This window comes from Peromyscus eremicus, chromosome 23 (assembly GCF_949786415.1).
Source record: "Peromyscus eremicus chromosome 23, PerEre_H2_v1, whole genome shotgun sequence".
Taxonomy (NCBI): Eukaryota; Metazoa; Chordata; class Mammalia; order Rodentia; family Cricetidae; genus Peromyscus; species Peromyscus eremicus.
Genome location: NC_081438.1, coordinates 42,280,989 through 42,292,570, shown reverse-complemented (window position 1 = coordinate 42,292,570; position 11,582 = coordinate 42,280,989). Strand labels below are relative to the sequence as shown.

Here is an 11,582-nt window from a genome sequence, read left to right as displayed (position 1 = left end):
GGTCGGTGGCGTCATCTTCCAGAGCCCTTGTCCGCTTCCGGCCACAGCCTTGAAAATACAGAATTCAACCGAGCAGGCCCCGCAGTCCGTGAGGCGCAGCAAATAGAGAACGGGTCTGGTCGGAGAGGGCGGGCCTTCTGTGCGTGACGCCACCAGAGCGCGACTCTCGTCTGTACCTGGAGAGCCAGGAAGATGGTGGTGATGGCGCGCGTTCCGCGTCCCGAGCGGCCGGATCTTGTTTTTGTAAGTCTGCGGCGACGCCAAGGGTGGTCCGCGAGGGAAGATCCGAAGCTAGGTTCCTTCTAGGATCGGAATCTGGCTCTCGGGGGGTTTAGGCCCAGACTGTGCATGCCCAATCCGTGGGGACCCTAACGAGCCAGAGGCGACATGCCAAAACACTGACCAGGCGGGAAATAAAGAACCAGCTCCTTCGTGGCCTGAGTGAGGAGCTGCTGTTGAGGTTAAGGTTTTGATGTCTGGGGCCGGGAGAAGTGAGGTCGAGCGGGGAATGGAATAGCAGGGAAACGGCATGGATTTTGATAGGCTTAGTGACCAGGTTAGAGTTCTGGCTTCCGGATAACACCTTGACTTCTGGGGCTACAAGAACCTGGGAATATGAAGAAAAGACTAGTGATGCGGATGGCCCCGGGGATCCTAAAAAGGTGAAAATTTGGTGCCTGAAATAGAGGCCCCATGTTTCTACCGCGTTCACAGTGTTCTGGGTTTAGGGCCATTAACGTGCCTGTGTGTTTTTGAGTTACTGGGGTTTAACCGAGGGTCTCGTGCATGCTAAGCAAGCACTGTACAATTGAGCTATGTCCCTCCACACAATGTAACCCACCTCCTGAGATAAAGCTTGCGGTTTCTGGGGTAGAGTTGATCTAAAGTACAGGTTAATGGGATCCTGAAGGGCCAGAAGTTTGATGGACTAGGTGGCTTAAAGATTTAGTCACCGGGGCTGAGGAGCTGGCTCAATTGGTAAAGTGCTTGCTGTACAAGCCTAGGACCTCAGTTCAGACCCCTGGCACCTACATAAAATGCTAGTGAGAGACCCTGTCTCAAAAACAAGGTGGAGAGCAATTGAGGAGGACCTCTGGCTTCTGCACCAGCTTCCACATATATGCATACATGAATGTATACACACACGGGGAAAAAAAATTATTTTTTTTTATTTTTATTTATTTATTTATTTATTTATTGGTTTTTCGAGACAAGGTTTCTCTGTGTAGCTTTGCGCCTTTCCTGGAACTCACTTGGTAGCCCAGGCTGGCCTCGAACTCACAGAGATCCGCCTGGCTCTGCCTCCCGAGTGCTGGGATTAAAGGCGTGCGCCACCACCGCCCGGCTCCGTCTTACTTTTTAAGAGAAAGTCTTCTCACTGAACCTGAAGCTCACTGGCTAGCTAAAGGCTGGCCAATGAGCTCTAGGATCTACCTGTGTCTGATTGCCCAGCCTTGGGATTATAGATGCACACTGCCATTACATGGGTGTTGGGGATCTGAACTCAGGTAGTCATGCTCGTGCATGCTGACTGGGCCATCTTTCCACTCCCTTTTGGTTTTGTTGTTGTTGTTGTTGTTGTTTATTTTAGCATGTGCAAGAGGTAAGTCCTGTGGTGTGCCACTGTGTGCATGTGGAAAGCAGAGGACAACTGAAGGAATTGAGTTCTCTCCTACCATGTGGGTTGAACTCAGGTCCTCAGGCTTGGTGGCAGGTGCCTCCACCCACTGTGCTTCTCACCAACCTCGAATTTTTTTTATTCTTCGAGGCCTTTTGCCTCTGAAGTGATGGGAGTGCAGGCTTGCACCACTGCCTTTGGCCGGGCGTGGACTTTTAGTAGAAGCCTAGATAGAGTTAGGGGCTAGCCCCAGTATGGGGTGTGACTCCACTGTGTCTAAGGCCTCTTTTCTCCCATTCTCTGGCCCTGGCAGGAGGAAGAGGACCTTCCCTATGAGGAAGAAATCATGCGGAACCAGTTCTCTGTCAAATGCTGGCTCCGCTACATCGAGTTCAAACAGGGGGCCCCAAAACCTCGGCTCAATCAGTTGTATGAGCGGGCGCTCAAGCTGCTTCCCTGCAGGTGCAAATGGCCCTCCCTGTGCTACCCTGCCCACCAGTCCCTACCCCTCCACATACAGTCACATCACAAGTGATAATGCGTCCCAGGTGATCCCTGTATATTCCCTTACTGAAATAGCCCCTGATGGGCCACACCTTCCCTCTTGTCCCAGTCTTACCCTTCCTTGAGCTCTTTTACCCCTCCTCAGTCCCTTTTTTCACCACAGTTGCCTCTAAAGCAAAGAAAGGGTTCTGGGGTTCCAAAGCCCATCATATCTGTCTTTCCTGCTCTCTAGCTACAAACTCTGGTACCGCTATCTGAAGGCACGCCGGGCACAGGTGAAGCATCGCTGTGTGACTGATCCTGCCTATGAAGATGTCAATAACTGCCATGAGAGGGCCTTTGTGTTCATGCACAAGGTGGGGAGCCGGAGAGGGGGGGATGCAGTGTGTTCAAGCACAAGGTGGGGAGCTAGAGATGGTTGTGCAGTGTGTTCATGCACAAGGTGGGGAGCTAGAGATGGTTGTGCAGTGTGTTCATGCACAAGGTGGGGAGCTGGAGAGGGGATGCAGTGTGTTCATGCTCAAGGTGGGGAGCTGGAGAGGGGATGCAGTGTGTTCATGCACAAGGTGGGGAGCTGGAGAGGAGGAGGGGATGCAGTGTGTTCATGCACAAGGTGGGGAGCTGGAGAGGGGATGCAGTGTGTTCATGCTCAAGGTGGGGAGCCGGAGAGGGGATGCAGTGTGTTCATGCACAAGGTGGGGAGCCGGAGAGGGGATGCAGTGTGTTCATGCACAAGGTGGGGAGCCGGAGAGGGGATGCAGTGTGTTCATGCACAAGGTGGGGAGCTGGAGAGGGGATGCAGTGTGTTCATGCCCAAGGTGGGGAGCTGGAGAGGGGTGTGCAGTGGGAACTATTTCCCAAGGGAGATGTGAACAGACGTCTACCCTTATAGTACTCCAACATAAGGATGGGCCCACTAGAATGTTCTGCCAGCTCAAGGAACTAAGTTTGTGGGGCTGACTTACAGAGCCTGGGTGAGGGGTGATGAGACCTATTGCCTCCCTGTTGCCCTTATGTTCTAGATAGGATGGTAAGCAAGCATGGAGCCTGTGGCTCAGACAGACCTAGCCCATCACTCTCCATTATTTCCAGATGCCACGTCTGTGGCTAGACTACTGCCAGTTCCTCATGGACCAGGGGCGAGTAACACACACCCGCCGCACCTTTGATCGGGCTCTCCGGGCACTACCCATCACGCAGCACTCTCGCATCTGGCCCCTGTATCTTCGCTTCCTGCGCTCCCACCCACTGCCTGAGACTGCTGTGAGAGGCTACCGTCGCTTCCTCAAGGTAAGCACTATTGAATAGCCCAGTTCCCAGGTCGGCTTCCAAACCTTGTCTCATTGGGATAAGGGCCTTCATGCAACAGATAGGCTGCAGGAAGAGCCTCCTATGAATAGATACAGTTTATTTGTGATTTCTTTCTACGTGCATGCGTGCGTGTGTGAGTACTTGCAAGGCAAATGCTTTGTACACTGATCCTTCTCCCCACCCACTGTAGTTTATTATCTTTAGTTTTTAAGTAGTTAGCTTTTAGCTTGTACCTGCTCCACAGCAGGTATAGCGATGAGAGCTAGAGACAGCATGCATAAGGCAGTCACCACCAGCTGCACAGGACTTTCAGTAGACATATGGGTGAACCAGCTATGTGAAACAGAGGAAAACCACAGCCGTGGTAAGAGGCAGGATAAGACACATATGCAGTGGGCATCATGGCAGGCGGAGCGTATGTGCTCAGCTTGTGATATCTGTTACAGTAAATCCCTTAGCATGGGACTGCTTGGGTGCAGCTTGTGACAGAAGCAGGTCCTTTCCTGACCATCAGAGTCTAAGTTGGACTGCTTAGAACTGAAGTTGGACAGGGTTGGGGGCAGGGGAAGCTGTCAAGGCTAAAGGAAAAGGCCAAGGCTGGACCACTTAGGGCTGAAGGCCCAGGCTAGATTACTGTCTCAGTTCCTCTTCCTGTGGCTGTGACAAAACACCCTGAAACAATCTGAAGGAGCAGGGTTTGTTTTGGCTCACAGTTCAGGGGTACATAGAAGAGAAGCTAGTCACATCATATCCTAGATCAGAAAACAGCTACGTATGCATGCTTGTGTGCTGCTCACTCTGCACATCATACAGGATCCTGCCCAGGAAATGACCCCGTCCATAAGTAGCATGAGTGTTCTCATATAAATGAACGTAGTCCAGATAATCTCTCACACACATGCTGTAACTACAGGCCCATCTCTGAGGTGATTCTAGAGTCTGCCAGGTTGATAGTTAACACTGGCCATCACAAGTACTGTAGCCAAGCTAGACTCATGGTATTAAGACTGACCCAGAGGAGCCAAGGCCAGACTAGTAAAGTCCGAGGCTGGACTGTTGAGCCCAGGTTGGACCACCAGAGAGCTGAGGCTGGCTTAGTTGGGCTGGCTGTTTGCTAAGAAACTGGTAAAAGAGGGGTGGGAGGCCTAGAGCCACTTAGTCGGGAGTGGAATGTCGTCTGCTGCAGCCCCACTCACCAGTGGGGTGGGTGTTCTCCAGCTCAGTCCTGAGAGTGCCGAGGAGTACATCGAGTACCTCAAGTCCAGCGACCGACTGGACGAGGCTGCACAGCGCCTGGCCACCGTGGTCAATGATGAGCGCTTTGTGTCCAAGGCGGGCAAGTCCAACTACCAGGTAGGTCTCCTGGAGGGGAGGCTGGGTGAGACGTGTCCTCCCTCCTGGACCAAGACTGAGATGTTCCCCTGACACCCTGTGTCCTGCAGCTGTGGCATGAGCTGTGCGACCTTATCTCCCAGAACCCGGACAAGGTACAGTCCCTCAATGTAGATGCCATAATCCGTGGTGGGCTCACCCGCTTCACCGACCAGCTGGGCAAGCTGTGGTGCTCCCTGGCTGACTACTACATCCGCAGTGGCCACTTCGAGAAGGTATGTGGGTGCCTAGGCCTGAGCTGTGGGTCTCTGGAGGTCACTCCGAGTGCATAGGCAGGAAACAATCACAGACATGCTGTGTGTGACACATCACACACACACACACACACACACACACACACACACACACACACACACACACGCCATCCCAGCAGTGAGGGTGGGTGCAGCAGCCTGCAGACAGGGCAGGCTGACTCAGGGTCTGCTTCTCTCACCTCCTGACTGTTTGAAAGCTTGTTTGGAGGAGTGTGGCCACTCGCATACCCTGACTGAAGCCCAGGCTTCTCTATTCTGGGAAGATTGTCCTTTTGACATAGTGACATGGCGTGCAGCTTTGGGAGGGACATACATGGGCAGTGAGGAAGGAAAGGACACCTCCCTAGCCAGTCCAATCAGCTGAATCAACTCTAGCATTCAATGGGTGACAGCTGTCACAGCCAGGCTGCCCTCACAGATGTCCCTGTTTGCAAAATGGGGATGATGGCTGCACTTCACCTGTAAGGAACTGTGCCACAGCACAGGCCGAGTGCTGACCAGCCGCCCAATGGGAAAAAATGCCCCTCAGGTTGACTGTGGCTGCCCCTACCTCCTTGCTTTCCAGTGGCATGCTGGGAACAGAGGGTTTGGTGGGACTCAGAGGGTCTCCAGAGGACTAGCTGGGGCTACTGTGCTCTCAGGAAATTAGGGGTAGGCCTAGAGTGAGTGATGTCAGGGATTAGGATTTGCGGGGGTGGGGGTGGGGTGCTGGGCAAGGCAGGAGGCTCCAGGCAAGACAGTTGCAAAGCTCACAGACAGAGCCCCTTCCCCTAGTGCTTGCATGAGGACATGGGTGGGGAGATGGGACTGTGCATGTAGGTCTGGAAGAACGTGAGCTCGTGGAGGGGTCAGGCAAGCACTGGAGGAGAGTGGGAGCCTCCACAGACAGTCTGCGTTGTGTGACTTTTCCTAGCGAGACATGAACAAATAAATGTCTCTTCTCCACAGATAGGGTACCTGGTGATTTATTTCTTTATTTTACAAATGTGTGCACATAGCAAACCAGTGAATTTATTGGGCTTCCTTACAGGAACATGGGTGAGGGGTTAATTACAGGAACATGGATGACTCAAAGTAGTTGCATCACTGAAAACCCACCTCAGTTTGGGTGACAATTCACAAAAGCTGTATCCTTGGACCTTCCTGCATGACTTGGAGACAGCCTGGGCCTTGGGGGCTGGTTGGAGACTCTCCCCTGCCTAGCAGTTGTTACTGCTTCTATAACTTGGGGAGGGGTCTTGTGAATCTTGCAAGTTTCATTTACTTTTCAAGCCTTAGGAGCCTCCTCCTTCCTCCAGAAAGGAATGTTGCAATTAGGAAGAAATAGCTTCACAGCAAGCTGAGCTCGGGGTTCTGTGGAAGCGGAAGTGTCACTGCTCACCTGTTCTTTTTGGGGGGTTGGGGAGAGGGACAGGGTTTCTCTGTGTAGCTCTGGCTGTCCTGGAATTTGTTCTGTAGACCAGGCTGGCCTCCACTCACAGAGATCCACCTGCCTCTGCCTCCAGAGTGCTGGGATTAAAGGTTTGTGCCACTACCACCCAGCCTCACGTGTTCTTACAGGCTTTATTGAGGTGTCTCACTTGAGTCTTGAGGTGGTGCTGCACAGGGGACTGCCCAGCTTACAGAGGAGGCCCTGCAGCTGTTAAGCAGTGCAGGGCAGGAATGGGCCAGCAAGGCTCCTTTCTGTTCTCAGCACTGATCAGGACATGGTTGCTATGAGTGGGTCCTTGTGGTGGGCTCTCGTGCCTCACCTACAGACTTTTCCTCACGCCATGTCTGAACCCCCAGGCTCGGGACGTGTATGAGGAGGCTGTCCGCACCGTGATGACTGTGCGGGACTTCACCCAGGTGTTCGACAGCTACGCCCAGTTTGAGGAGAGCATGATCGCGGCAAAGATGGAGACTGCCTCTGAGCTGGGGCGCGAGGAGGAGGGTGCGATGTGGGACAGTGGGCTGGGGAGGAGAGGGTTGAATTCCTAGCCATTGTGGTGGAACAGAGGCTGGCAAGGAGAAAGGCTGGGTGGACACTGGAATAGCCATAATTGAGTACAAGCATGGCGGGCAGGAGGGTTGGGGCTAGGTGCAGGGTGGTCAGCCCAGCTCTTCAGGGTCTACAGCACTGGGCTGGGAGGAGAGAAGCTTAGAGACAGAGGCCTGTGCTGTCACCTCCAACCTCCCCAGCTTCATGAACATGTTTGGCTCCCAGATGATGTGGACCTGGAGTTGCGCCTGGCCCGCTTCGAGCAGCTCATTAGCCGGCGGCCCCTACTCCTTAACAGCGTCCTGCTGCGCCAGAACCCACACCATGTCCACGAGTGGCACAAGCGTGTGGCCCTGCATCAGGGCCGCCCCCGGGAGGTATGTGATGGTCCCCAGACCCATCTTGCCCTGCCCCTTAGAGCCCAACCCTGCCCTCACCTGTCTGACCCTCCTGTTCCAGATTATCAACACATACACAGAGGCTGTGCAGACAGTGGACCCCTTCAAGGCCACAGGCAAGCCCCACACACTGTGGGTTGCATTTGCCAAGTTTTATGAAGATAATGGACAGCTGGATGATGTGAGTTACATTTATGCATGCATCTACATACAGGTCTTTTCACCATGGGACTTGGGGGTGGCCACGTGGCAGGGCCTCAATCAGTCTCTGCCCATCACCATAGGCCCGTGTCATCCTAGAGAAGGCCACCAAGGTGAACTTCAAGCAAGTGGATGACCTGGCAAGCGTGTGGTGCCAGTGTGGGGAGTTGGAGCTCCGGCATGAGAATTATGATGAGGCCTTGAAGCTGCTGCGGGTAAGGATGTGAAGACCAGCCAGGGGTGTGTAGTGGGGCCCAGGACAGCCTCTCAGTGTCTCCTTGCCTCTGCCGCTCTCTCTCCACAGAAAGCCACAGCGTTGCCTGCCCGCCGGGCTGAGTACTTTGATGGTTCGGAGCCCGTGCAGAACCGTGTATACAAGTCGCTGAAGGTGTGGTCCATGCTTGCCGACTTGGAGGAAAGTCTGGGCACCTTCCAGGTCAGCTGCCCTGGGCACAGGTGAGGCAGAGCTTGTTCCCAGCCCCAGAGCAGAGCATCCCCTGACCTGTCTGTCCCCACAGTCAACCAAGGCCGTGTACGACCGGATCCTGGACCTGCGCATAGCCACACCGCAGATCGTCATCAACTACGCCATGTTCCTGGAGGAGCACAAGTACTTCGAGGAGAGCTTCAAGGTGAGGCATGCCCTAAGGCTGCATGTCACGGCCAAGGCGCAGTAAGGCGGCTCCTCTGTCAGTGTTTGGACATCTGTGTTTAGACACATCGGGACTGTGGGGTGGTGGCTTGTATTAGTTATTCTTACTGTTGTTGGGACAAACCGTCGGACAAAGGCAAGCTAAGGGAGGAAGAGTTTATTCTGGCTTACGGTCAGGCTCTATTCCATCATGGCAGGCCAGACATGGCCACTGCACCTGCAGTCAGGGAGCAGAAAGGGATGAGTGCTGGTGATTGGCTCAGTTTCTCCTTTGTACGTAGTCTAGGATCGCAGCCCGTGGGATGGTACCCCCCACACATTTAGGATGGGTCTTCCTGCCTCTGTCAACATGAGTTAGGTAATCCTTTAGGTTATTCTAGACTCGTGTTACGCTGACAGCAGTAACTGTCATGGGGCCGTTTTTATTCCTGTTGGCAGAGCTACGTAGGAACACAGGACTTTGGGCATTCAAAGCAGGGGCTCTTAGCACCGAGCAACATCTCAGTCTTTGATCTCTCGTAAAGCCACCAGTCATGACTGGTCAGGCCTACCCTAACAATATCACTCTAAGTCTATTTCCTCATTTCCAAATAAAATGCTTGCATGGTAAAGGACTGGACACCAGGGCCTCAGCATGTGAATGGTATGGGATATGGGCACTTTCCCCATAGCCAGTCCTGACTCTTTCTCCTAGTACTTGGGTGAAATAGAACAAATGTGGGAGCCATGTGTGCAGCACCGTTGGCCACTGTTCAAGTGACAGGGTGTGGGTGGGTACATGGCTGTGTGTGTGCCTGGTGGCCATAGGCACATACCCGGGGAGTTGCATTTATTCACATGTCCCCCATCCTTCTGCCTAGGAGTGTGAACCCTTTCCCAGGACACTGGGTGCCTGTGTCTGTAGAGGTTAGGAGCTACCTCATCCATGAAGTACCACACTGTTAGAAAGTCCCTGTTGTGCCCATACCTTAGGTCCCTATAATTGGTGGAGGGGGACAGGGTGACATACTTAAATGTGCCATGATGGAGGGTAGGCAAGGAAGGGGCCCTGGGCAGGTTTGTGGGAGACATGAGCCAAGGGCATCTGGGTACTGATACCTCCGTGGCTTCCTTGGAAACAGGCATATGAGCGTGGTATCTCACTGTTCAAGTGGCCCAACGTGTCAGACATCTGGAGCACCTACCTGACCAAATTCATTGCCCGCTATGGGGGCCACAAGCTGGAGCGCGCACGGGACCTCTTCGAGCAGGCACTAGATGGCTGCCCACCCAAATATGCCAAGAGTGAGAAGTCTGTGGGCTATCACAGGACATTGGGATGGGTGGTGTGGGCTGAGCTGTGGACTGCTAACTGGACCCTTCCATCCTATACAGCCCTGTACCTGCTTTACGCACAGCTGGAGGAGGAGTGGGGCCTTGCCCGTCATGCTATGGCTGTGTATGACCGCGCTACCCGGGCAGTGGAGCCAGCCCAGCAGTATGACATGTTCAACATCTACATCAAGCGGGCTGCTGAGCTCTATGGCGTCACCCACACTCGTGGCATCTACCAGAAGGCCATTGAGGTACCCACCACTAGTGACCTGGTGTGGGGTTGAGATTCGGGCAGACAGAAGGATCCCAGGAAGCCGGCCTGTGTAGAGGGTGGAAGAAGGCCTTCCTGAAGCCAGATACTGACCCCCTTCCCTCACCCCTGCTCTCCCTGACCACATGGTGCAGGTGCTGTCCGATGAGCATGCCCGTGAGATGTGCCTGCGGTTTGCAGACATGGAGTGCAAGCTTGGTGAAATCGACCGAGCCCGAGCTATCTACAGCTTCTGCTCCCAGTTCTGTGATCCCAGGGTAGGGCTGGGCCTGGGTTCGGGAAGGTAAGGGTGAGCAGTGGAGATCTATCCCAAGCACCTAGCTCACCCGCATACCTGCACCCCACCACAGACAACTGGGGCATTCTGGCAAACATGGAAGGACTTTGAGGTTCGGCATGGCAATGAGGACACCATCAGGGAGATGCTGAGGATACGTCGGAGTGTGCAGGCCACATACAATACTCAGGTCAACTTCATGGCTTCACAGATGCTCAAGGTGTCAGGCAGTGCCACAGGCACCGGTGAGCTGCTGGAACTTCCTTTGCCTTACCATGACCAAGCCATATGGGGCAATGTCCTCCCCATCCCAGAGCACTCACTACCCAGCCTAGGCCTCCTAGGTCTGGCCGCATCTGGAATCAATCCTGGGAACCTCCATCCTGGCCTGGTCTGATGTGCCTTGGAGAGGGCCGGAGGTCTGCCCCTGACCTTTCCTCCTCCCCACCCTGCACCCGCAGTGTCTGACCTGGCTCCTGGGCAGAGCGGCATGGATGACATGAAGCTGCTGGAGCAGCGGGCAGAGCAGCTCGCGGCTGAGGCTGAGCGGGACCAGCCGCCAAGGGCCCAGAGCAAGATCTTCTTTGTGAGGTGAGGGCAGGAGGGACGTGGGCCAGCCCTTCTTAGGGAAGGGGTGTTCCAGGGAGGCTGCAGGGGGGCGTCCACTGAGACCACCTTCCCTCACCAACTCTAGGAGCGATGCATCCAGGGAGGAGCTAGCAGAACTAGCTCAGCAGGCCAACCCCGAGGAGATCCAGCTAGGCGAGGACGAGGACGAGGACGAGATGGACCTGGAGCCCAATGGTCAGTGGCCTGCCCAGGGCGGGGTTAAGGGCAGAGGTGGGCCACTCTCCACCCCCACCCCCAGGAGTAACCACCTTGACCCGTAACCACTTCCCACAGAAGTCCGACTGGAGCAGCAGAGCGTGCCAGCTGCTGTGTTCGGGAGCCTAAAGGAAGACTGACATCCTCCACGCTTCTTTCCCCCGTGGTCCCTCCCCCTAACCCCCCCTGTAATACAGCCCCTCTTTGTACATCACTGTCTCAGCCTCCTTCCTGCTGCCCAGGTGCCTCAGGGCATGCTACCTTAGTGCTGCCTGGTCCTGAGCCCTGATTGGCTGGGACGGGAGGTGGGGCGGTGGCAGGTGGACAGTCTGCCCTCACCCTGTAGAGCCAGTTCTGGACGCTGCAGGGCCAGTTCCCCTGCCCCACCCCAGGCTTCTTGTCAGGCTTGCCCAGTAAGAAGCCTGCTTGAGCCTGAAGCTGAGGGGCAGCCGGCCGCACTTGTGTGGGTGTCACAGCTGTGACTTCACAGACCCATGAGCGAGCCCCATGTAGTCAGCAGGCCCTGGAAACCTAGTAAGGCACTTGAATCACTGGCTCGAGGCCAGGACCAGCCTTGTGCACAG

General features: G+C 54.7%; 1 protein-coding gene across 2 annotated transcripts; it reads left to right on the top strand.

Moving 5' to 3' along the window:
* Window positions 1-111: 111 nt before the first annotated feature.
* On the top strand, window positions 112-11,212 carry Xab2 (XPA binding protein 2). Of its 2 annotated transcripts, none has more exons than XM_059249441.1 (19): window positions 112-243; window positions 1,932-2,080; window positions 2,355-2,478; window positions 3,215-3,412; window positions 4,652-4,786; window positions 4,876-5,040; window positions 6,868-7,012; window positions 7,286-7,437; window positions 7,520-7,639; window positions 7,743-7,874; window positions 7,964-8,095; window positions 8,178-8,291; window positions 9,433-9,595; window positions 9,686-9,876; window positions 10,031-10,153; window positions 10,247-10,418; window positions 10,635-10,764; window positions 10,868-10,977; window positions 11,077-11,212. In XM_059249441.1, exons 1-19 carry the CDS (start codon window positions 193-195, stop codon window positions 11,136-11,138), a joined length of 2,568 nt encoding a protein of 855 aa, XP_059105424.1. In that variant the 5' UTR covers window positions 112-192; the 3' UTR covers window positions 11,139-11,212. The 2 variants fall into 2 exon arrangements, with proteins under 2 accessions (XP_059105424.1, XP_059105425.1); XM_059249442.1 differs by lacking the exon at window positions 112-243 and adding an exon at window positions 294-460.
* The last annotated feature ends 370 nt before the right edge of the window (window positions 11,213-11,582 follow it).

Bases quoted from the DNA above. Each gene is read 5' to 3' on its own strand.
- Xab2 (XM_059249441.1), top strand. From the start codon at position 193: ATGGTGGTGATGGCGCGCGTTCCGCGTCCCGAGCGGCCGGATCTTGTT. The intron at 7,640-7,742 runs GTGAGTTACATT...CCATCACCATAG, and splicing joins ATAATGGACAGCTGGATGAT to GCCCGTGTCATCCTAGAGAA. The intron at 8,096-8,177 runs GTCAGCTGCCCT...CTGTCCCCACAG, and splicing joins AAAGTCTGGGCACCTTCCAG to TCAACCAAGGCCGTGTACGA.